This window comes from Fringilla coelebs (genome assembly GCF_963513975.1).
Source record: "Fringilla coelebs genome assembly, chromosome: 1".
Lineage (NCBI taxonomy): Eukaryota > Metazoa > Chordata > Aves > Passeriformes > Fringillidae > Fringilla > Fringilla coelebs.
This window is the reverse complement of record NC_140028.1, coordinates 106,967,333-106,993,617: the sequence shown is the minus strand read 5'-3', so window position 1 is coordinate 106,993,617 and position 26,285 is coordinate 106,967,333. Positions and strand designations below refer to the sequence as shown.

At 39.4% G+C, this 26,285-nt stretch overlaps 1 protein-coding gene across 1 annotated transcript in view; it reads left to right on the top strand.

Moving 5' to 3' along the window:
- The window catches only part of BMPER (BMP binding endothelial regulator), a gene marked incomplete at both ends in the record, with an annotated part of 144,882 nt that overhangs the window by 66,045 nt on the left and 52,552 nt on the right, over positions 1-26,285 (top strand). Inside the window, 5 exons of the mRNA XM_084216553.1 lie at positions 6,922-7,021; positions 10,305-10,414; positions 11,092-11,232; positions 13,478-13,582; positions 19,054-19,099. Coding sequence (XP_084072679.1) covers positions 6,922-7,021; positions 10,305-10,414; positions 11,092-11,232; positions 13,478-13,582; positions 19,054-19,099 — 502 coding nt within the window. The remainder of the gene's footprint in view (positions 1-6,921; positions 7,022-10,304; positions 10,415-11,091; positions 11,233-13,477; positions 13,583-19,053; positions 19,100-26,285) is intronic.

Genomic DNA, 26,285 nt, shown 5'->3' with positions numbered 1-26,285 from the left:
TTAAACCTTTCAGGGCTTTCAAGAGAAGGGGGGCTATTTACAGCATCACTTTGAACAGAGCCAAGAGCTCAGTGTGGAAGCCCTAGAGGGGAGAGGGCTGCTGGCTGTTCCGCTGTGTTACTTTGCAAGTAGGCTATTGGGTCAGCAAACAATTTGATTTCAGCTGGATTGTGAAGCCAGATGCAATATCATCCCAGCAACACTTCTGCATAGTGCTATTAGACTGGAGAAATGTGGCTGAGTGCTGGTTGCACTGTCCCCCAGCTGAGAGCAGAGTGCTGTGACCTCATCCAAGGAGCCCTTCTCCAGTTCCCACGACTGTGAAATTTAGGACCAGTGTCTCTGCCTGTGCATACATTAAAGAAAGTTACTGTGCAACCCATAATTTCATGTTCCAGAATGGTCCCTTTCACCTAAGGCAGTAAATACCCTGGTCTTCCACCTCCTCCCACAGGACACTCAGTGCAATTCTTGTTTTTGTGAAACTTGAAAGAAGCAGGACCAGCAGCTCCCCAATAGTCAGATTTCAAAGTAGAGAGCTATACTCCAGAAGAGTGCATTTCAGTCTCTGGGAGGAAGCTGGGATATTTCAGCGAACAAACAGCAACACTCTTCCCTCTACGGAAGACAAATCTATTTTCTTAATCTAACCAATCCCAGGAAAAGTGGCTCTTGTGAACTGGAATGGATGGCAAGACTGGATAGACCTGGCACCTACATGTCACTTTGTACACACTGTATTTGGTTAACATAACTCATAATTTGGAACACGTAACAGTATTTAGAGCCCTCATTCTATTCTAAATAACTAATTAATGAATTAATGTAGTTGATTCTTCAGCAGGTGGATACAATAATATACACAGTAACTTCCAAAGGAGGGAGACTTCTTGGTTCTTGATTCTAGGTCAAGATCTAACTCTGTGACACTTTGCAACTGCACTTGCAATTTGCTAGGAACACAGGGACATGAATTTACATTAGCTGGAGACAAGTAGTCAGACTTTTTTGTTATTGTAGCTTGTTGATGACACAGACTGTACACCTAACAAGTTGTATCATAAAGACACAACTTTAAAAGAGAGGTGGTAGAAGTCAAACTTTAACCTGCTAGAAATTGCTGGAACTTTTAATGCTTCTTTTGCTGTGTCAAGGAATGCATTTTCATCAGACTGAGATTAAAAATTGAAATAATTTCAATAATTGTAATAATTGTGCTTTTGCTTTGCCCCGGAGTTGGTTTAGTAATTTATTCACAAGAATCTTTTATTTATTTCTAATCTGTATAGATTTTAGGTGATTTTTAAGCCATTTAGAAGATTTATTTATATCCACACCAATCTGTATGACCTGGTATTAACATATATGTGAGCTCTGTAGAGCATTTTGTTCACATGCAGTTCTTAGGACACCACTTTAGACTGTCACCAGGGCCACTTTCTAAAGCCTTCCCATAGGAGTGATATTGCAGAAAATATGGTTTGAGATCTAAATCCAAAGTTTAAAAATCCGGCACATACAGTATAAATACCTGCAGTATAAATACCTGCTGTTTTGAATTGAAGCTCAAGATCTCCCTATTCTGAATTTTATCCAACGCTTTCTACAGAGGCATTTTAAAAATCCTAATCTAGACAATAGATCAGGCTGCAGGGATGTGGGAAGCTCTGGCTTGTCTGTCTGATTGATGTGCTGATTGCTTTTATGCTGTGAACTGTATTGCTACTTTGTTCATTTCCTAAAAATCTTCTTCCTCCTGTGACCCTTCCAGGGAACTCTCACTGTGCATGACATGGCTGTTTCAGGGGCCCTGAGATACTGTGTAGGGGTGAAGTTATTTCCAGAGGCTGTCCACCCCATGCTGCACCAGCATTCTTACAAGAAGTGGAGTGCCTTTCATCTGATTTGGGAGAGGACACCTTTCCACATTAAATTTCCAGATTAAACCCACATTCTAAGTACAGTATCCTCTCCCTTTTGTACCTGAAGTCTACTTACGTGGTACATCAGAGCCTGTAATCTGATTGTAAACTCAAGGTATGGGTTCAGGGCATGTGATTCCAGAAGCATTTTGGAGATGCTTTCATAGGACATGTTGCCGACCTGGTTTATGTTTTTAGTACATGTTTGGGAGGTAGTCAAAGTCTTTATTATCACACAGTAGTTAATTAGTCAGAGCTCCTGGAGGCCACCAGGTCTATGCAAGCCAAAACACTGTCCAATTCACCTAGGAAGCCCTACACACATCGGCCAATATGGTGTAATGAAATGGAATTCCTCAATATTTTTTAAATTCCAAAGTGGTAATACTCATTTTTATTGGAATCTCAAATAATGCGTCCATCTCTTTATTGGAATACGTGTATTTATTGCCTTTGCTGTCGCGGAAATGATAATGTTTCTTATTATGTTCATAGTTACTGTAGTTACTTGCACTGGGGCAGAGTAGTTGAAGACAAACAGTCACACAGTTGTGTGTTTATTTGGCTTCTCTGGCCACTGGCATGGGGCAGACTTGCTCAGTAGTGACCCTGTTGAACTTTCAAAGTTTTTTTTTTTCATGCTGGTGGTGTAAAATCTTTCTTCATAGCTGGAGACAGCCTTGAACATCTGTCTTAGTTCTTGCAACAACCCTGCTGAGTCTACAGTGTGTGTCTGACCTTGCTCTTAATGTCTGGAATATGTATCCCAGAGTTGAGAGAAATGTTATTTTGATTTCCTTTTTTTTTCTTTTCCTGTAAGGATAGGCTCACTGGTAGCAAATGAAACCTTTCACACTTCTTCTAGAATGAAAGTTAAGAATAAATGTTTGCAATCCACTGAATCCTCCTGCCAGTCAGCACTTCAGCAAAATATTCTGCAAAATCAATGGAAATTTTACTTCTGTTAGAGAATGAGAAGTCTTTCAAGTGCAAGGTGAACAAAGGGCAAAACTAAGGAGGAATCTTTTTTAGATGATTTATAGGTTCACTAAAGCACAGAGATGAAACCTGAAGGTCAAATAGAAAAATGAGATACCCACAAGAAACCTGGTTCTTGGTAATACTGATGTGAACCTTTAACCTTAAAAATCATGCATGTAAAATAGTATTAACTTTAGACATGCTCATTGTCAGTAGCAAACAAATTGGGAGTGTGGAAATCTCTGTCCTATTGGGATTTCATGAGTGTTTTAAATATCTGCTGAAGAAAAGCTGTTGGTGGTGATCACTTTCTTGCCCTCAGGGTAGATGAAGCCCAAGGCTCTTGGGGATTAATTACAACAGACTGCCAACCTGCAGACTTTTTTCTGCAGATATTTTTTTTCTCTGTCTGCCCCAGCACACAGGCTGCATACGTGCTGTCACCAGGCATGTGGGTAGCCTACCCAGAAATTGCACTTTGTCCTCCATTCAGTGTGTCCAGCAGTCAATCATAGCCCCCATCCTGGATGGGTGTGTCTCTCAACACTGCCAAGTTACTTGTGTCCTTATTGAAAAGCAAAATAGCATGATTGAGGTAGGAGCTGAGCAGAAGTGAATGGATGGCTAGATGGACCAGCTCCATGCTTTCATTTAAAGCATTTCATTTGTCTTTCTCAAAGATGGACCTCTCATGGGAGCATTAGAAAGTGCTGTTTCATCTCCCCCTCTCTTCTGTCTCTTGAGAAAACTGCTTAGACAAGACGAAACCTCAGTCCACACCACCTGGTGAGCTGATGCTTCAGAGTCTTTTGGTTTCTCTTGCAGATATGAGGTGGCAGCAGGAGATAAAGTGTTTTTATTTGTCTACAAGGTGGAAAGTGAAACTTTTCTTTGTAGACAGTAGATTTCCTACAAAATCTGTTACTTCCAAAAGACTGTGAACTGCAGCAGCCTCCTCTGATTCAAGTTTCATGTTAACAATTGCTCAAGGATTTATTTGCCTAGATCTTGAATAGCATTTCTCACAGGAAGCAGATGTCACTTGTACTTTATTGGTCTGTGCTGGCTTCCAATTCAGATTTGGTTTTACTGGAACAACTGGAGGGTGTTGCTTCTGACCTGGAGCATTCTGGCTGCCTGGGAGATATCATACTAGGAAATGTGAGCTAAAAGCTGTAGATTCAATTGAGAAGTGGAAGAAGAAAGGTGTTCACTGTGCAATTCCCATCCTAGCTTAGGTCATCCAAAGCCAATATTCTTCCTCTCCAGAGTTATTTTTTCCATTGATTTTGGGTTTTTTGTTGAACTTTTGTTGCACTCATTTTTTTCCTACTCAGCTCTATTCCATGCAATTTAAAGCACTGGCTGCACCAGCTGCTTTGAAAGCAGGTATTCTGAACGCTTTGTGAGTCTTGAATTACGATGACTGAGGCTTTTAAGAAAATAGAAATATTGGGTGTGTTTTAACATTCAATGAGTGCCCAATTAATTATTTCTCTAAGTTTGGTAGGGAGGTAGACTTTAAAGGGTATGGGTTGGTTTGTTTCAGACTGTTTTTGGATTTTCATGAGCATGGGAGAGCCTATCTGGGACAGCAGCAAGTTAGAAAATAGTTTGGTGTTAAAAGGCAGCATTCCAGCTGGAAGCAGGAGTAGGAATGACTTGAAGAAGCAGGTGGAACTAATCTTAGTTTTGTGCAGAGGGGCCAATACAAAAAGTAAGGCAGGAGCTATAAACAAAAGGCTGAAGTGAGAAAATATTTTACATTATCCATAGCATTTTGTATTTATAAAGATACATATGCAAGAGGCTACAAGGGCTCTCAATAGTGTGCTAATCCTGAGTTTTGATTCAGTCTATCAGGGAAACACAACTCCATGGCAGTTCTGCAGAGCCACAGCTTATGTGAGTATTAAATGCAGCAGCAAGATTGTGAGAAAAGACCTGTGCTCACCATGTGTTGGAGTATTGCTTCATCTTCACAGAGTCCTAGAATAGCTTGAGTTGAAAGGCACCTTAAAGATTATCTAGGTACAATTCCCCTGCTCTGTTCAGGGACACCTTTTACAAGACCAGGTTGCTCAGTGCCCCATCCAATCTGGCCTTGAGCTCTCAGGAATGGAGTACCCACCACTTCTCCTGGCAACCTGTTCCAGTGTCTTGTCATTTTCTCTGTAAAAAATTTCTTCCTAATATCCAATCTAAGCCTAATATCAGTTTAAAGCCATTTCTTCTTTTCCTAAGAATTGCTAAGTGCTCTTTTAAACACTCCCTCTCCATCTTTTTTGCAGGCTCCCTTCTGGTACTTGAAGGCTGCAATTAGGTCATCTTGAATTCTTCTTTTCTCCAGGCTGAACAGTCACAGTTCCCTCAGCCTTTCCTCATTATCTTCCATGGATATATCCCTGATCCTGTCACCAGTCTGGCTGAGACATCCATGCCCTGCTTTCCCTTTTGCTGAATTGTCACCGAAGTTTGAACTTTGGCTTCTTGTAGCCTTTTTCCCTGGGGTGAATCATAGCACTACTTCAGAGAGCCCTTCTTTGTTTTTTTCTTTCATTCTGCACCTGTGTCTCTTCTCACAGAGCTATTCCCTAAACATACTAAGGAACATCACTAAAGAATTAATTTAGTTTTGTCAAGTTTCTGGTCTGACCCTGAATTTAGAGCAGTCGTTTCAGTCTACAATAAGCTCTGTGTTTCTGCGTGCCGCAGTGAAAGAATTACGAGCAGTCCTCAGCTATGTGCACTCAGGATGCTTTGGTAGCCCCATGGGACAGGTAGACTTCAATGCCTGAAAACTTACTATAGAATGGGGGTACAGTCAGTATGTTATTTTCTGTGCAGCCGTGGGTCTGCCTATATGTAAAAGCTTTTACATGATTCACGGAGGCCATTAGGAGTGGAGTGGTATGCCATCATTTCAGGCACAGAGCTCTTCAAAATGAATGGCTTTTTCCATCTCTCCCCAGGGAGCCCCTACATTCAGCATGTAGGTTGGAGGATACTGTTCATAAGCCTTCAATCACAGCATCAGGAATGCAAAGCTTATTGCTGGGATGAGCCTGCAGCTCTGAGTGATAAATAAAGCAAGACAGCTAGATGAAAAAAACCTGACTTTTCTTGCTGAGAAAAAGGTGGACTGATTTTTAAAGTTGGGCAACCTGGACCTCTCATAACCATATGGAGCACATGTTGGTAGGGGGTCTAGAGCTAAACACAGTATTCTGAAGGCACGATGAAGTAATCAGGAAACAGAGCAGAATGAGAAATAAGATCTCTTTTAACTGACTCAATCTTTGATATATTTTCTGTGCTTTTGTCTTTGCCTCTGTTTCTGGTATTCATTGATGCATCAGGATATATCCAGTCTAGTTTTTCTTTTCTTTTTTTTTTTTTTTCCTCATTCTTTCCCAAAATTTCATATACCCACTTGATTTTCAGTCCTCTGAACAAAGCAGACCTTCTGGCTTTGCATAGTTGGCCTTGGAGGCTAACAAAAATGTGCTTTCTTAAGTGATTTTAGCTTCTGAGGTCACAGACATAGTGGAAGAACACCTGCTCTCATCTTGCTTCAGCACTTAATCCCTGTCCCAGACAAGCCTAGAAGGGCACAACCTAGGAGATGAAGAGTAAAATAAAAAATTGCTCAATAACTTTTTGGGACATCCAGAAGTGTTCATGGATAATGATTTTATTTTTCCTGGTTTTATCATATCCACACCAAGAAATAAGATAGAAAGACACTGTTTCTTCAATTACTGCATTTGTTGTTTGAGAGATTGAAAAAAATATGGATAATCCAAGGTCTCTGGAAGCAATATAGAAAGTCTTGAAGGACAGTTTACATGTCCTGTATGCCTGATGCAAGCAGAAATTTCTGTTGGCAAATATGGCTTCGGAAAGACTTTTCAAGACCTTGTTGCCTGCTTTTGTGTGTGTGTGTGTGTGTATGTGTGTGCACATTTAGTTGATATTTTGCTTTAATTTTTTCCTAATGAAGCCTATTTTCCTTCAGGGTGGCAGGACACAGTGTATCCAAGAAGTCTGCCCCATTCTTTCATGTCCCCAGCACCTCAGTCACATTCCTGCTGGACAGTGCTGCCCCAAATGCTTAGGTGAGTGGTTTTTTCCCCTAGGAATTTTGTAATTAATACAATATGTTTGTACATAACATCTTTTAGACCAGTATTTCACAATGCTGGTAAATTCCAAAAGCTGAAAGAGACTCTATTGCTCAGAGTTTATAATCTGTAGATTTTGAACAGGTCAGTGTTAGAGTTGCGGTGGGTGGTACTAAGCAAGCAGCTGCGGAAGAGCATTTGAACATAGATCAGTTGCCTTGCTTAGAAGAGCAAATACAGGGATGATTTCCAGCTTCATTATATATTTCACAAAGGAGGTTGAGGTGGGAGGAAATGCAACTCCACTTCTTTGGAGTTTGCCACAAGAAAAAGGCCTCATCATCTCATATAATCACATAAGTGAGCATTTGCATTCTTAGTTTTGAGAAAATACAGGTCAGAGGAAACTTCTGAACTTCTGCATTTTTAGAAACTATTGTCAGAGAGGCCACAGATCCAGGAGTCCATCTCAGGATTGCCTTCTCAAGGTGGAATCACACTGTCATCCAGGAATATTTTCAATTATGTCTTTCCAACACATTTTAAAGGTGTGAGTCATAGGCCTCTAAGAAGGGCTGGTTCTTCTTGACAAGCAAGGCAGTGACAAAATAAGGCACTGCCTTGTTTTGTTCTTACTTTGTCCACAGATCACACAGGTTAATATTCCATCTATTTCATAAACAAGGAGCGCTTGCATCCTACCAATTAAATTGACTTTAGCTTGGTCTATGGGGTTATAACTAGGTTTGGAAAAATTTCAAAGCCAATTACTCCCAGTTCTTCAATGGAAACTTTTTGTAGTTTTGACTATATTTTTATCTGAAATCTCTTAACAGATCTAGGTTAGGGATATGGAGATATCTGGCCTTGGAGCCAGGAGAGCTATATAGAGTTTTGGGTTCTGATAATGCTTAACATTTTTGACTGCTTGAAACAAACCCGAATTTATTTATTTGCTAATTGAGAAGCGCTGCAAATAAATGAATATCTGCCTGGAACATTCAACCACAGTACCAGAGAGTAATGCAGTAGAGGAATGAAATGGAGAGAACAGTCCAAATGCTGATCTTCTGTTTGGCTGAGGACATTTTTGCTTTCCTTCTGAAAACTCCCCTTGTCCTTTCCTCCCCATGCTTTTCCTGATTGAACTTTCCCCTCCTTGAACTAGTAGGCATTCAAACTGCAGCTTTAATTTTAAACTCCTTCAAGGGGATCTTTCTACAATTTTTTTTTCCCTCAAAATGTAAACAAATTGAGTAATAATAATGAATTTGATTTTTATGTGGTTTTTACTCTAAAGCATTTAATATACCTGGGAATAGATTATGTCTGTTTACAGCAAAGTGTTAAAAGTTTTGGTGGGGAGGTAAAGCCAAGGGATGAGTAACACACTGCATGGCAGTTGGGAAAGAGAAAAGTTTCCAGGGATGCTGAGGCATGGTTTTTAAAGTATCATGTGGAAGACCTCCCTGCAATTGAATTCCTGATATTCAGCATACATAGCTTAGAAGAATGCTGTGGACTCTACTGGGACTTGAATTATTAGTTTAACTAGTGGTTATGAGCCAGCAAAGACAACCATTAAGCCAATATCTTCATCACCACATCTTTTAAAGTGATGCCTCCTTTGACAGTGGTTTTTAACCAACTATTTGAACTGGGTTGGCCACCCAGAATTGTGCTGAGTGGTTTGCAAGGCATGGCAATAGGGTGTGGGAGAGAATTGGACTTTTGTTCACTTGCTGACACAAGCTCTGCAAGTGAAGTCCTGGCCCCACAGAGAGCGGCAGAAGTGTTGTTACAGGCAGAATTATGGCATGGCTTTGCCCCTAAGTAGTGCATAGATGTAGAGCAGATTCTTTTAGGGCTACTGAGCATCCTCAACTGATTCCTTAAGTCAGTTCTGCAAGAGAAATTAAACCTCTTGAGAAAGACACATGTCCAGTGAAAGGAAGGCTGGCTGTGCAAGCACAGATTAATTCTAAGTAGCTAATTTGCATGAGAGTGATGTTCAAATTGTGTCTAACTGAACAAAAGCAATTATTTAATAAATTTTGTTTAACATTCAATTTGTAAAAACTGAAGGTGAATCCAGTGGAGTTTGCTGTGTGCTTATCCTTTTGTTCACTTATATCTGAGAGGAAAATGGAACTTTTTTTACAATGCTCTACATTTATCAAGAATTACTGAAAAAGGAAGGAATTACAGTGTGCCAAGACCTGATGGTTTGAAAGCTAAAATATTGGCCTAGTACTTAGTACTTCTAGTGTGTACTTAGAGTGGGCATTCCCTACTTTGGTTTTGATGCCTATCAAACATTAGACCTCAGAAATTACAAGGTGGGAGATTAACATCCACTCATAAAATAACCTGTTGGTTGGCTGCCTCCAAAGGTAAGCAGGGCAATTCAAAATTAGAAAGCTAAGAACAGTGTTTTTTTGAAGAGCTCATGTATATGTACTATAGTGCTCTCTTTTTTAAAATAACTTACTGGGAAAGAAGCTGAGGAATAAGAGAAGCTTACAGAAATACAAACTGTTGTAACTTGGATCTGAAAGTGCTTGCAGGATTGCATGACTTCAGGAAGGATTTGATTTTGGTGCTGCCTTCCCTGTTTAGTGCCCCAAACCCTTGCATCACTCCCACAGAACCCAAATAGTTTGCAGATTATGGAAACTAAATATCGTGTTGCCTTCATTCTGTTAATAAATGATGCAAATTCCTGTATTTCTTGCAGCCTGGTGTGAACACATGGTACAAAAAACTATCTTAATGAGATGGAACTACACCTATGTTTTTTGGGTTTTTTTTTTGATCAGTGTCTCTGAGTTGATTTAGCCGGGCTGCTGTGAACCCCTGAGATAGATATGGTAAAAGAAGTTAAGACTGCTCTATTTGATAAGTTATTGCTTTAAGTTAAAGACTGTTTAAACGAGTTTAAATGTACCTACCTTAAGAGTTTGCAGTGCTTACTTTTTATTCCTGTAGTTGCACTGTGCACTTTATGATGAGAAGGAGAAGAAAAATTTTTCCTATATAAACACGCTATAAATAATTTATATTCCATCCCACAGTAGAATTTGTTGAGATGAATGTGTACTAAAAGAATAGTGAACTGTTAAAAGTACATATTTTTTTCACACTAAAGTGGAAACACATAGCAAATGACACACTGCACATAAATTTGGTCTGGTGACAATAAGCCTGACTATTTTTGTTGACAATGTGGCATATTTTTAACCACATTTTGTTTCTGTTACTGTTCATTTATATTCAGGACAGAGGAAAGTGTTTGACCTCCCATTTGGAAGCTGCCTCTTTCACAGCAACGTGTACGATAATGGTTCCTCATTTATGTATGACAACTGCACAGTGTGTACATGCAAGGTAAGTCCATAGTGCTTAGATATTGTGTGCTGATGGTTGTCTGGCTTAGCAGTAATTTGTAGGGCTGTGGAATTGTAAGCCTGATACTGTTCTTTGGCATCTTGTGTGGTCTCAAGGAATCTGATCTGAAGAGCACTTTCAGTTGCGCTAGGAAAGTTTAAAATGTTACTGGCTCCCTCAGCTGAGACATGATGCCTCACCCTGTGTGATGCAAAATAAAGTTGCCCAGATTATGTGGCCCTCTTTAAGACTGCATTAGAATGGAAGAGGAGTTTCTAAATGATGAATTACCATGTCTCTGCCGAAGGTCAGTGTTTTTTATTTGGTTCCCTAATATGACTGCAGCAACTTACACTTTTTTACCAAGGCAAAAAAATGAAAGTGCCCCCAAATCATTGATATTTTGCAGGCCAACAGAATTAGACGCTGGGCTTTAGCTTCACAGACCATGAAAGATTACCTTCAAATAATATTTATAATATAAATAAATATCTATAAATATATATATTAATAATATATATAAATAATATTTATTTTCTCTGAGCTGGCCTATTCAAAGCAGCTGGCCTGTAGCTTGGGTGGATGCAATGACTGAGCAAGCAAACATATATGAGGACACACAGGAGCACAAACATCTTGGTGACAATTTTATGATTTCCTTTCACCCTTGCACCTAGGATTCAACAGTGATATGTAAGAAGAGGTGCTTACTTCCTGGTGAATGCAATAAAAACAAAGACCACTGCTGCAAGGAGTGTGTCTCATACATCTCTCCTGAGGAGGTGAAAGTGTGCAAGTTTGGCAATAAGATCTTCCAGGTAAGGTTTCAGGAGTGGCTTAAGGGTAGGTGCCATTTTAACAGCCAAATTAGCATGAGTTTGCTGTAAATTAGTATTGTGGTTTGTTTTTAGCAGAATCATCACCATCCTCATCTATAATGGAACAACTCAGGGGCAAAGCTTTGCAAAATTTGCCATCTGTTTATTTTTTTCTGAGTTTGTGTAAATTTTGCTGATAGTCAACATTAAAAAATTAGTTCCCCCTTGAATGTTACATGTAGTCTCCCCCTCTGTATGTAGATGTTCAAGCTGCTATTTCATGGCAATTGATGCATTTTTAGTAAGAGATACTAATGCTCTGCTTTCCCAAACAAACACTGATACTCATGGAGAAGATATTCTGAGTGGTGTGTAGGCTTTATTGGCTGAGCCAAAGAGTCTTTTCCATAACTGAGCCAACTGGAGCTTTGTGAAGTTCATTTTGGCTGAAAGTTACTTGATTTACTACATTTCACGTCTCTGCTAAGGACAGCACCCCTGACATCTAATACTGGGGTAGCCATGTAATAACTGTTACCTATTGCACTCTCACCCAATGTATTCAAATCGCAAGGGACTCCCTACAGAACACTTCTGCTGTTTTTGAGACCCCGTTTGTTTTTCCAAGTGGTGCAGCTTTTTTTCACACTGTGTCAGAAAAAGATTCTGTCACCTCATGGGCCATCTGTGAATTAAGAGACCCTTGAATCAGATCAAATGTTAAGTCCTGTGTGAATACTTGGTTTGCTCAGCCAGAATTGCTTCCCATTTATTCCATCTTTTGTGTACATAGCAGAAGTGTTTATTCTGGAAATTACATGTGAACCTACTGTACTCAGACTATGCTCCATCTGATTGGCACTTTCACACTGGCGCCATTGTGCTTCACGAACAAATGCCTACTTCTTAGGCACCCAACTAAAATATTCTGCTTCTTGTGAAGATTTTATTATATTACTAATATTATATGGAGTGTGAAAAAATAACGAGACAGTACATCCATTTCTGGTCTTGTGTGCAAAAAAGTAAATTCAGTGTTGCTCTGTTGAAGTCAATGGTCTAACACAGGTAGAATGGGTACAGCGAATGTGTTTTTGCACTCCTGTGCAAAACCAGCTGTAAGACAAAAATTTAGGGCAGCTGCATGCAGTCAGCTGTGATGTATTCTGGTACCTTGGCAGATGCCTGGTGAGTGGTCATTAGAGACTGAAGAACATCAGAAACACCAGGCAATAGAAACATGCCCTAGAAACAAAAAATAGGAGAGAAACAGCCTTTGATGAAGCAAGCTGAGCTGAATAAGTTAGGCTCCTTGGCATTTCAGATATAGTCTGTTTCTGGTCAGGACGTCATGTTGAGGTGGGCACATAATTATTCACAGCTGTCTTGTTGAACTGCCTGTTCCTGTCAGGTCTATCCTCACCCTTCCTTCCCAGCAGCCCTGTAAACAGAAAACATGCACAGTTTGGCTCTAAGTGGACTAGCATTAGACTGTAAGTGGGTGAGACAGAATGTTTTAGGAACCACACTTGGCAGAGGCAACACCATGTAAAAAGGAGCCAGGGCAGTTCCACAAGCAATTCATCCCAAGTGGGGACAAGACCACGAGGCATATTATGCTCTGCACTTCATATTTTCATAGCTATACATAGGCTGTCTTACCTCCTCTGCTTTTGAGAGATTCAGCACTGTATCTTTTCTAAATATTTTCAGATGTTTAGCAGATCAAATATCTGTGAAAGTACTGTAGTAATCTAAATTAGAATTATTTGACTATTCCTGCCCTATGTTGAAATGATGCTACTACATATGGGAGTAATTCACTGTCTACTGATAGCAAATATTTTCATGTGCTTCAACTTAAAGATGTCACTCAACCCAGTGAATCAGGTTTTTCTAATTATGTAAACTTAATTGAAAATTTGTGGTAGGTGTGATCACAACTCAGACTCTTATTGGAGAGAAAACAATGCAAATAATCAGGGCACTGTTGAAAAATGCATATGTGATTTGGTTAGCTTTGGAAAAATTAATTTCTTACCAAAAAGGCCAAAGGGAAGAAAACCTGGCTGAATTTGATCTGCCCTGAATCCAACTGGCCATGGACAGACACCTCAAAATAATTTAGACTAAACAGTGACACAGTGCCAACAGGAGAATTCATCCTTTCTTGTGCAATGATACATTGCTGAAATAGCTTCTTGTTGCCACCCCAGCTGATACTATATCATGTTCCCTCTTGCAGGATGGAGAGATGTGGTCCTCTGTGAACTGCACCATCTGTGCTTGTGTGAAAGGCAAGACAGAGTGTCGCAAGAAACAGTGCATTCCAGTCAGCAGCTGTCCTCATGTGAGTTTTTTAAAAGAACTGTGCTTTCTTGTCTTTTCTGCTCCAACATTATCTTTTCGAGTGTTTCTTGGAATTGTGTGCATGACAGTGGGGAGTGCTGTTTGGAAAGAAGGGATCATCTGGAATGTTAATGTAGGCTGGCATTCCCCAAATATGCTACTGTTATCCTGAATAGGGTCTTCCTGCCTCTGTCCTTGCTCTGAAGACTCTGTGCTCCTCCTCTCCTTCTCCTTTAACCTTTTCTGTCCCAAGTATTTGTTATTTTTGACTTTTATTTAATAATTTTACAGAGTGGTGAGGTGACTGTTAATATTTCAGTAGTGTGTATATTGTTAAGGCAAGCCACAGGATGTTGTTGTATTTGCATTTCTCAGTGCATGTGAGGCTTAATACTTGGTTGAAAATGTAAATTAGACAAATTGAAGAAAATTAGTTCAACCAAACCCTGCTGCTTTCACTAAAGTCTGAAGTGAACCCAAAGAATGCTGTAATTGTAACATAATGGCATCAAAAATTAGCTTTACTCGAAACCCTGAACTAAAATCAGCCTTTGTTTCTTGGATTTCTGACACCAACAAATGATTTTGGTCTTATGGCCCAACCTTTCACAAGATGGAGCTCTAAATAGGACCTCATGTATGGAGCTCTAAATAGGACCTCATGTAGGGGCAGATCTTTGAGCAAAACTGTAGAAGAGAGAGCCAAGTTGTTAGCATTACACCTTCTCAGTGTTTCCTTCTAGATCCTGGAAGCCAGTGGGAAAATGTGAATCACAGACAGCTAAATATAAAATTTTTAAATTAAAAACTCCTAGTTTGTAAAATTTTATATGTGTAAACTTTTGACAGAAATGGTGGTATAATAAAGAGCCTGCACCTTGGCACTTCCCATTCTGGTGTGACAGTGGGCTTCAAGATCCTCAGAAGAGGGAATGTCCTTTTTCTGTTACTCTGGCACTCACTGCAGAGGGCAGTTCTCCTCTTAATGGGCCTCACACAAGATGCTGCATACGCATCAGGAAGTGTGAACAAATGGAGCTGTTCTTCTGGGAATCTTATATGGCATGTGGCATTCAAGTGTGCTACCTTCATGCTATTCCCAGTATAAGGAGGAAGTGAGTGCTTGGGCTCTTCAGGTCTCACACACACTGCATTGCATTTATATTTTCCTAGTGCTGATGCATTTTAAATGTTTAAGGCACTTCTGAGATCAAGCAGCTAATATGACTTTATAGAGATCTTCAGTTAACTGCATCACTTCAGCTGTGCATCACTTGAGCATTGAGATGATCAGTTGAAGTGGCTTCTAAAATGAAAATAGTGGTTGGTAAAAATTCACCGCTGACAATGTTGCAGCATGGAAGTGAGACTGACAAACTCTTTCAATGCTGCAGTAGAACCTGCTCCAATGCTAATGTGAAGTCCTAAACTGCCCCAACCTCTGAGGTGATTCTGCAAACAAGGTCTGGTTCCTTAGGGCTGGAAAGATCAGCTTTGTTACCCTGCAGCACCATTCCCAATCAGCCACATCCCCACCTTAAAATGCAAGCTACAAGCAAACCAACCCTCCTCCGCAGGTACACATTGCATTTCTGCTCTTCCAAGCTAAACTGGAAGGAGAAGTAGGAGAAAGAATGTAAACTCTAGAGTAAGATTTATTTTCCTATTCCAAGTAGGTACCAAGTAGTTTTAAAGCAAATAAGGTATGCTAATTGATTTAAATCTTTTACTTTTCATCTCTGCTCCACTATCTTTCATGAGACTTTCTGTCATAAATCTATAAATATCACTTAAACACATCATATTTTTCAAAATAAAGATATATTTGTGGTTCTGATACTGACAGTCTGAATATCATGCATAGAGTTATGCTGCTGTCTCTGCAAACAGTAGATGTGTCCACTCCTTTTCTCTCTTCACAATATTGTTGACAGTAAGCAGTCTCTACTGACTGTTGAAGACTGCTGTGGAATAAAATGTGGTTTAGTGTCCCTTAGGTATCAGGCAACATGAAGTTATCTCATTAAACGTGTATTATTATACAGACAACTGAGTGTGAAAGGATTCAAGATTCAAAAAGAATTTAGAATATTATTCCTTGACTTAAATGCTTTACCATGCAGTCTTAATACTCTTTGCATGATATTGTGGGTGGGTTTTTTGGTTGTAGAATTTAATTTTATTTATAATAATAAATTTTGACCAATTATTTCTTGAATGTGTGGGTTTCAAAGTGGTAATTCTGCAGAAATTTCCGATACTGCACAACCATTTGTATTATTCAATCTATTAGTTGCAGGCTGACATACTTTCTAAGACTGTTTCTGCCATTTATTTAGTTTGCTTGATAGCGTTAGACAAAAATTTCTGATTCTTTTCTTCTTTTCCTTTTGAAGCATTTAATCCCATATCAGCCATTGCAGGAAATGTCTTTCTTAGATTCTTTTCATCTGCTGTGGAGGCAATATATTTTTCAAATTTAGTCCCTCCTCTCAGATTTATAGTAAGATTGGTCCTCCTTGGCATTCTAGTGAGCCTTGTGGCTTGTGGTTTCTTTTTGTTACTTTCTGACCACTGACTCCACACAGATATTTCCTCTCTCAAGTTACCTGGAGTGCCAGCCTGCAAGGTGCAGTACATACTGACCCCCATTCAGCAAAGTTGTTAAGCATGTGTCCATTTCTGCTGAAGTTAGTATGCCCTCCATGTGTGCTGAAACTTAAACACATGCTTAAATACTTTATAGAAAAGGAATAATCTCAACATTTGGCAAGACTGAGTGTCAGAGATCCTTTAGACTTCTTCTTACTGATTCTCTATTTACTTGCCCTTGCTCTGCTTTAGTCTGTTCCTTGTCTTGTGCCATCTCCTATCTGATTACCCATCCTTATAATTTGTCACCTTGCCTGCTCTCCTTATGCCTTTGCATTCCTCACTAACATCTTAATTTTGTGGTAATGATCAGTGGTCGTGAACATGTCTCTTTCTGTACTGCTGGAGGAGAGCTTGCTGAATTTTACAGCATATAACCTTTTCTGAGCTCCAAGGCTGTGCAAAAGTTAATAGAATTAAATTCACGTCAGGTGAAGACATTTGCAGGGTTCAAGTCTGTGGGTAAATTTTGAACCCGTGAACTTCAAGTGAGCTGAAAATTTATTCAGAACACGTTCTTCCATCTCTAGAACAGACTGCATATAATGTTATACACATCTGTTATTATTGCAAACGAAAAGTTGCTGCTTTTACTCTAGTGCCAAACGAGGCACAAAAAAACAACAGCTGTTGCTATTGCACAACCAAACAACCCCCTTTCCCCCAGCAATTAGTCTTGCCTTAAAAAAAAATAGAAAATAAAAACCTCAGACACAAAATTGAAAACCCCATAAAAAGGAAGAAAAATCCCTGAAAATAAATAGACTCAAATGTGGTCTGCTTATAAATATTCATAGAGAAAAATGGGATCACATCACTTAGCCCGCTCCTAAGGGAACCCTCAATGCTAACAAACTCTTGCAGCACATGTTAGCAATAATGGGTTTCCTTATTCTACAAGACAAAAACAGGATCTCAGGCCAACATGGTGGCTCAAGTAACCAGCTTCAGCAGGCTGCCTTGGAGATTTCAATTTCACTTGAATTCTTGCCACTTCCAGCTCGGCTGATGATTTCAGCTCTTTTATTGAAACAGAGAGGCAAGGTGGGGTAGTGCAGTGTGTGGCATTCAGCTGCATGTGTCTGTTCCTACAAATATGTGTTGCTATTTCTATGTGGTTTTTCTGTGTAGAACCTGAAGGGGTTCTGTTCTAGCGGCTGCTTGGTAGGCCTCCCTGTTGCAGCCTGGTCCTCAGCTATTCTGTTTGCCCAGGGACCTGGGAGTCACTCAAACATTTAAGTGCTGCTCATTCTGCCAGTGCAACTCTGATCCGGCCCTTTTCTGAAGTCCAGATACGTCTCAAGTCTGTTCACATGAAGTTGCATATTCAAACACAAGCTTGCCCTGTGAATGATGTGCCCAAGTTCATTCATGACCAAGGATTCATTCATGCCATGCATGGATATCAAGCAAGAGCAGGATTGAGCATGCTCCACTCCAGTTTGCTAGAAGATACTTGGAGTTCATGCCTCCCCGTGCACTTTGTCAAAGCTTGGCAGCACTGTACGCAGAAAACAGGGCAGGGCTGCCTGTGCCCACTTCCATACTCCTTGCATAGACCTGTCACCAATTTTTTGTCTGTTTTCACAAGTTTTCTATGCTGTTTAGTGGGCAGGACAACACAGCTCTTTGCTTGCTGCTGTCCTCTTGCTGTCCTCGCCTTGCTCACCTACTTGGTGGGAATAGGAGCAGTGGTTACACAGAGGGGACTTCCTCTGTGTTCAGCTGCTGTTGGGTCAATGCTGGGAGCAGCACAGCTCCCTGTGTGGGAATATGGGTGAGCTCCAATATCACTGCACGTTCTCTTATAAGCAACACCAGTTTTTGCTTGGAAAAACTGTTCAGTCTGAAATTTTTCAGGCTTCTCTGCTACCTTGCTGATTAACTAAGTAATTTAAGTAAAATCAGATAAAACATCTTTTAAACAGATGAAGACTGAAAAGGAACATGAATGTACATACAGAGTGGCATGCTCCTGCACCTAGTCAGCCCTGTATAAGGCACAATCAGAAATAGAATTGAGCGGGTTCCTTCCTTCCTTCCTTCCTTCCGCCACTTCCTCCCTTCCTTCCGCCACTTCCGCCACTTCCGCCACTTCCGCCACTTCCGCCACTTCCGCCACTTCCTTCCGCCACTTCCTTCCGCCACTTCCTTCCGCCACTTCCTTCCGCCACTTCCTTCCTTCCGCCACTTCCTTCCGCCACTTCCTTCCTTCCGCCACTTCCTTCCTTCCTTCCGCCATTTCCTTCCTTCCTTCCGCCACTTCCTTCCTTCCGCCACTTCCTTCCTTCCTTCCGCCATTTCCTTCCTTCCTTCCGCCACTTCCTTCCTTCCACCACTTCCTTCCGCCACTTCCTTCCACCACTTCCACCACTTCCACCACTTCCACCACTTCCACCACTTCCTTCTGCCACTTGCTTCCGCCACTTCCTTCCACCACTTCCTTCCTCCCTCCCTCCCTCCCTCCCTCCCTGCCATAAAGCAGGAAAGGTATATATTTTGGGAAGGTGGGAGAAAAGGTAGTGATCTTGTTATCCCAGTGACTGCTTTAACTATCTGTGAAGTCCAAAATTCTCTCACACTCTCTAGAGAAAAGTGTTAGCAGAGAACCCTTTTAGTATTTTATTTCTTATAAGACTGCCAGGAAGCCCGTTGAATAGTTCTGTCTGTTTTTAGCACCTGATATTTGAAGTTGTAACCAGGACACTGAGTTCAAACACAACTTGAATTATTTTCAAAGGCTTATCCAGTCTTACAAGATGACACAGTCATTGCTCCAAGAACTCTCTCATTAAAACAGCCTGTCTTTCTCCCAATTAGGGTAAAATCCTGAACAGAAAAGGATGCTGTCCGATTTGCACTGAAAGTAAGTTCTTTCTTCACATTCTTTAAATTCTTTTTCATTATTTCTGAGAAAATAAATATAGAGAAGTATGCTTGCTTTTCTGCTTTCTTTTTAGAGGCAGCTAAAGGGCAAATTATTATTTTTAGCAATGGATTTTGTCTCTTATAAATCTGTAATTTTAAAATAAAATGCCTGGGTATTTTGCTTTTATTTTCTTTTTAAAATGATGCAATTTTTTTCAAATCTGAGGTGCTGCATTTTGAAAGGTATTGTTGGTCTGTGAAATTTGTAGGCAATAAAACAAGAATATGAATAGAGTTTTAACTTTTAGGACTTGGGTACATTTTACACCTGTAACTAACAGTCCAGCAATGTGCAAATATAATCACACTTTTGCAGATGATTTTGAGAGTTAAAAAAAGGTGTGCAGAAATCTGAGACACAGTCTGGGGCAGCAGTAGAAAACAGAATAGAAAACTATTCTTTGTTTATGATGCCTTTACATTCTTTTCCCATTCCTCCTCTTCAGGAATGATCATTAAATTGCAGTATCACCCTCCTAGTCAGCAAAGGACTTACACAAATACTTATCTTTAAGCTTGTTCTATTTAACTCAACAGGGAGAGCTGAAGTTAACAAGATACCATTACGTATTTCCTTCAGTACATATTTAAGTGTTTTACAAAATAGGGAAAGACTGCTAAAATGGGGTTTTATGCCCTATAAGAAGGCTTTTGAAAGGAGAAAATGTTCCTCTTCTTTTGTCTAAAACCAAATGGTGTTGCTGTTCAACTCAGTTCTGGGTTCTTTTGAATTGCACAAATCCAGTATCCTAAATATCTGTTTTTTCACTCTGTGGCTCAATTATTTTGAACCACGTATCTTGGGATAAAATTCATCTAGCTTGCAAGTCTTCATTATCAAAATGAGAGCAGATACCAGGGAAAACACACTCAGAAACACTTGAAATAATACTGAGCAGAGGAAGAATTGAAAGAGGATTCAATTGACTAGCAGTCAATTTCATGTTAGCTCAGTTTCAAAGGAGATGAAATTTGCATAGACCTCTGCTCAGATATGACATACCATAGTGTCATGAATTTATCGATCTCTATCTTGCCTCTTTTTTTGTTTCAGTCTCATTTAACCTTTCTCATGTGTTCTTCCTGTGTTCTTCTGTAACATGAGAGGGGAGGAAAAGATTGGGGCCAGCCATTCCATCAAAGCACAGGAGACCCTCTACTGTAAGAGGTTCAAAAGAAGACAGTACAGCGACTCCTTCACAAATGCTGTCAGAGAGTGATGACTTGTAATAATTGTTTCATGGGAGAAGGAGGCAAAAAAATCACAGTTTTTCAAAGTTAAAACAACTTATCTAGGAGCCAGGTTACCTAAAATCTCAAAACTTCTTGCTGATATAAGAAGGGAATTCTCATGACTAGAAACATGTGAAATTAAGGCCAGATTGTTATTGCTCATCCTCAGGCCATGCAGATCTGTAAAGAGCCAGCAACCTCTTTCTATGTACTAGCAGCCTGCTATTAGGTCTCCCCAAAGGATAAATAGCCTTGTTCCCTTATGGTAAGGGATCAAGGGTGTTAAGGGTCCTATCTGCATTGCACTGCCTGTGCTTGAGCCTAAGAGGCTTGTCCTGTCTCACTGTCCCATGCTCCACCATTGCACATGAAACAGAGGGGTCTTTTCTTTACAGTTATCTCACTATGGACCCATTCGGTACTTGGAGAAGAGCTGATTCCAAACTTTCATGATTAACAGGTCAATCTTGACTTTTTCAGAGAATGTGAGCAAGGAGCTTAAATACCAAGTGTCATACAGCAGTGGTGGCTACCACTAGCTGTTTTAACATTGGTATTTTAACATTCGCCATTTGCAAAGAATTATTTCCACCTTTGCAGTAGAAGGGCTGTAAATCTCATCACAACTATCATCTGACAGTAACTGGAAACTTTGCTAATTCAGCCAATTTCTGATAAGATGAGCCCCTTCCCTCACCCACTCATGTTGATCCTGTCTCCATATACTAACACACCAAACATTTCTGGTGCTCCAGCCGATATTAATTTTCCAACTAAAAACAACATAGGGAGGTACAAGAACATACTGTACATGGGGGAGCTTTGAGTACAGTTTAAATGCAGCCAGTTTCTATGAGGTGGGTCAAAACCAGTCACGTTGTGAAAGGCTACACTTTAAACTGGAAAAAAAAAATAATCAAAGGATTATTTTCAAAGGAGTTTGTTGCAAAGAGAAAAAGTACCTCGTCTCCTGAAGGGCTGGAGAGTCTCTTTTGTCTACTGTTGCTGAAGTTAACTATAGTTAGTTTTGGCATGTTGCTTTTTAAGCTCCATGGCTGGCATACAGTTATCACTAATTAAACACAGTGGTCATACCAGTGGAAAATTCAACAGTTTAGTTTATGCTGCTGTAAAAAATGTAATGAAATGTACTCTTTTGGGCTTGATTTAGAAAAATCACCACTGACGTCAATTCCATAAATTAGTAATCCTATGTTAGACCAAGGTCATTTTCATATTAAAAATAAGAAAAAACTAAACCTGAGTTCAAATAACATTAACAGACTGCTCTCAACTTCAGACATAGATAGAAACTTGCAGTAGAAGTAAAATCTTTGTCCTCGACAAAGAAGAATTCATAGGCCTTGCTGAAATTACAGTACACAGGATGAAAACTTGTTACTAAAATCACATAGATATACTTAAATCATTATTCTTAGTCCTAGCACAATCTTATGCCAGTCATTGTGAGATTTTATGGATGAAGTTTTTTCAAAGTGGACTGCAGTCATCTAGGTTTACATGTGCGCATGATTAATCTTGCAGTAAAGGCTGCTTTTGGGACAGAAAATTTCGTTCATCACAAATCATTCCACAGCTTGTTTAATTGACAAAATGATCAACAGAGCTAAACCAAATTCAAGGGCATTTGGGCTCACCTTAGGAGTAAGAGATTGGGACTTTCACTTGGTCCAACATCCTTTTTATGTGTATTTATAGAATTACTGAAAAAAGTGCTGACTTTCAAAGAATAGAAAAGAAAAAGAAACAAAGTGAGGTTATGCATTGTGGGTACCTGTAAGAGCAGGAAGTGGGTCTAAAGGACCACATGGGTCCCTGTTTTTTCTGTTATTTCCTTTCCATGAAGAAATACAGCAACAAAAAGACTGCAATTGTTTATTCATACTGGAATACTGTTCTTGATTTACCTCCCATTTCAGCTGTGATGGTCTACTGTATAAATATATATTTGGACAAATTGAAATAGCTATTTTATTTATGAAATAGACCATAAAGACTCCTGTGGAGTTTTTGACACCACACCTTGTAATGTGTATTATATCAAGCTGCACTATGCAGCAGTTATGAGGAAAGTCCTCTATGGCTATGCATTTTTTACAGAAAACCTAATGAAATTCTATTATGCGTGTTCTGTAGCTAGTTTTTAGAGGTTAATAATGTGTTCTGTTTGATTTAGGGCTTAATTCGGCATATGGGCTAATTACATTCAAAGCTTCATTTTATTTTTAAAAAGCTGAGATATTTTTGAATTATACATCTGCAACCAGAACACCCTTGACTAGTAAACTTGTGTTTTTTCCTCCCTCTCCTTACTTAGAAAATGTCCAGACCAATTTTAGTTATAATTTAAAGTATATTTTTCTTGGCCACTCTTAACTACCTACAAGCCCAGCAGAGTGTGACCAGACATCTGGACATCTTGGACTTCAATTGACTGCTCTGATCTCCTGAAAAAACAAAACAAGGCTATTCCATGAGCACCAGAGCTAACAGAGCCTGGTTTCCTATGGATTTGTGTCCCATTTCCTTTATGTCCCAACAAATAATAAACCCAGCTAGAGACAATATATCCTGTGGCTGGTCTGGAGCTACAAGTGCGCTAATTGCCCAGCCAATATGCTCGTGCTCTCAGCTGGTTAGGGTGTGTGTGCTGACTGTCTGTCTGGCCTCCACCACGCAGTATATATATTTTGCCTTTTTAAAAAGGCTAAATACTGTCTGGGGGAATGGAGGCACTGGGTGGAAGGCAAAAAGGTTCTTTTTGGCAACCACTTAGTTTAATAAGTGGTTCTTACCTGTACTTAGCGTACTACTTACTAGAAATGAGTGGTCTTTCAGACTTTTATCCCTCTACACTGGCCAAATAGGTTGTGATTTTTTTTTTCTTTTTGAGAGTATGTTGAAACTTAGGAAATGCTAATGTGTTCTTTTCCATGCTTTTGCTTTTTCAGCTTCCTTTTTTGTACAGCTACATGTGTTTTCAAAAACGCTCCCTTTTCTAATGAAAGTCACTATTTCATTTGAATTGGGAGCATGATTTGAAAATTCAAGGAAAACATGCCAACAGTTCTATAGTATTCACTTTTAGCACCTAAATACTATTATTAGTTGGCAAGTGAGCTGTAGAGCCTTAGGTGGGAGCTGAGCAAACTGCATTAATCACACACGTAATTTAATATTTTAGTCAAACGTGAAAGTGTGAAGTCCGTATTTAGTTGCTTAAAAAACAAATGTAAAAACTGCCAAGATCCCAAAAGTTTTATGAAGGTCCGAATATTGATTTGGGAGCAACATGCAGGATTTCCAAAGAGATTTAGTGGTGTTTGCATCCAGCTCTCAATAATGTTTAATCAGAGTTGAGTGCCTGAGGTGTTTTGAAAATCACAGCCTCCTTAACATAGCTCTGGAGGCCTCTTTTGAAAGATCTGTGTTTTTCAAGGATAGAGAGGGAATGGGTAAATTTTCATTCATGTACATATCTAGATGAGCAAAAGAACACACCAAACATCATGAAGGCCACATTCAAAATGAGGAAGAGGCATTAAATTAATAGAGGCACTAAATTAATAGAGACCATGTCTAGCTCAGAAAGTCCCTAATCTGAAAGTAGTTGGAGGTTGGAGGAGTATCAGGGGGAAATATTGTATAGAATAGCCCTTTTCTAGCTCTACCTTAGACAGCTGACACACAGAGTGCTGGCAATAAGCTGGGAACAATTTACTTTAGGAAACAAAGGGAAAGATCTACACCTGTGACCCTATGCCTTGTTATCATAAGCTAGCAAAATTCCTATTCCAGGGTTGGGGAACAAAACTTTGGTGATACAGTAGCACCTCTTAATCTGTTATGCCCCAACAGAAAGTCACACACAATCCTAACCAGAGATCAGGACTTCCCATAGATTTCAAAAATTGCCAAGTAAAAAGGTTGGTTTGTTTCAAAAGGGAAAAAGAAAAAAGAAAAGAAAAAAGAAAAGGAAAAAGAAGAAAAATTTTTAAAAAGAAAAAGAAGAAGGAAAAAGAAAAGAAGCAAACCATAAAATATAATGTGATTGAAACTCTCCAAAAAGGAAATAAACAACACAAAAGCTAAAAATGGCAGGAATTCTTTTCATGTTGACAGTCTTGTAACACCCGGTATTTAAGGTTTATTTCTAGGCCAACCAGTTTTTCTTACTGGCAGTGCCTGAGTTATCACACACACTCTTCCAGGGTGTGGATTTATTTTTAAACCCCACAATTTTAGCAAACCTTTCAAGAATGTTTTACACAGTGATATCAGAGAATCAATTATTCAGACTGTTTTTAGGTGGATTTTCCCTCCTCCATTTCCTTGGTTATTAAAGAAAACAGCAAAGTTTGGATCAGACCTTCAGCTATCCAGTCCAAAATACATTTTTAACTGCACGGCATCAAATTGACATATGACGTGACATGATGTAACATAACATGAAACAACATTACTCTGCATAGCACATTAGAAATTAAAAATAAATATTTCCTTTGTATCCCATTGGTACTATCAATTTTACTTGCACATCTCTAAATTATGTTTGTTCCTCTCATGTCTTGCCTTTTAGTCACTTGCTTAGGTGAAGAAGCAGCCTCCTCCTCCCAGTAGGTTGGTTAAAAACATATATAATACATCCGCATTCTTGGCCTTTAGAAACACAGAGAAAAATCAGATCTTTCCTCTAGAATGTTCACTGATGTTTAGCTGATGTTTTTTCATAAAAGTTTTTTGTAAAAGTTGTCATTAAATTTAAGAAAAAATTAAAGCTGGAATAGTAGTTGAAATACAGTAGTTGAAGGAGTTGAAGTACAATCTGAGCTGGTAATAACATGTATCTTAATACTCATCATGCAGATACTTAGAGGTATACATAAGGAAATCAGAAACATGTTAGTATGATTTAGTAACGGGTAAAGTCAGATGGTTTCCATGCAAAATCTATAGATTATTTTTCCTATTGGTAAAAAATGATGTTAATAATTAAAATCCATATAGTTCCTGCCAATTTATGGAGAATCAATTAATCTTTTAATGAACTTTGGAAAGCAGTTATTGACATCCTCATTGGTATCAGTGAGGAAAAGAAAACTCACAGAAGTGCACAGTTTTAAAAGCATTCTTTTGCCTAAATGTCTTGGTTTTCAGGGTCTGCTTAAAGTCTATCGGGCCTGTTTTCTGAAGATGTTGATCAAATATGGACCATTTTGATATCTGACGGAGTTTTCAATATGATGTCATTGAGAAATTGAAACTTTTGGTCTCTAGTTGCTAGACACTCCAGTAAAGAGGAGTAAAGGATGTCAAGATGAGTTACTGGCATAGCTAAAAGCCTGCCTGTGGCAAATTAGGGGTAAAGTACAAATCACCCAGGTACCAGCTCTGCGATCGCTCTGCACCATGCAGTGAGGGGAAAGTGAGATTAGGCTTTAGGAAGACATTTGTTGTAGTAGGGGCAGACCAAAACTTCAACAGGTTGCCAGAGGTGGCAATGGAGCTGCTGTTACTACTGCTCTTTATGGGCAGGTTAGATAAACATCTGTCAGGAATAATATAGGTGCAGGTTATTCTTCATTGCCGCTGGAGAAAAAAAAAGGTAATGTCTCCTGGGGCCTCCTTCAGCTCCATTTTCTGTGTCTCCATGTAGTTTTCCTTTACAGCTCTTTACAGCTAGAGAAACACCAGGAAGTTTACAGTTACTTTAGCATAGCACACTGCCTAGGCTGAAAAAACTCTGTTGGGAAAGGTATATTGTGTAGTTAGGACTGTATTGCATTCCATGGGAGGCATTCCCTTCCCCTTCTCCATAACATTCATGTCTCCTTCTTTTTATTGATTTGAATTTGGCTTTTTTTAAGCTG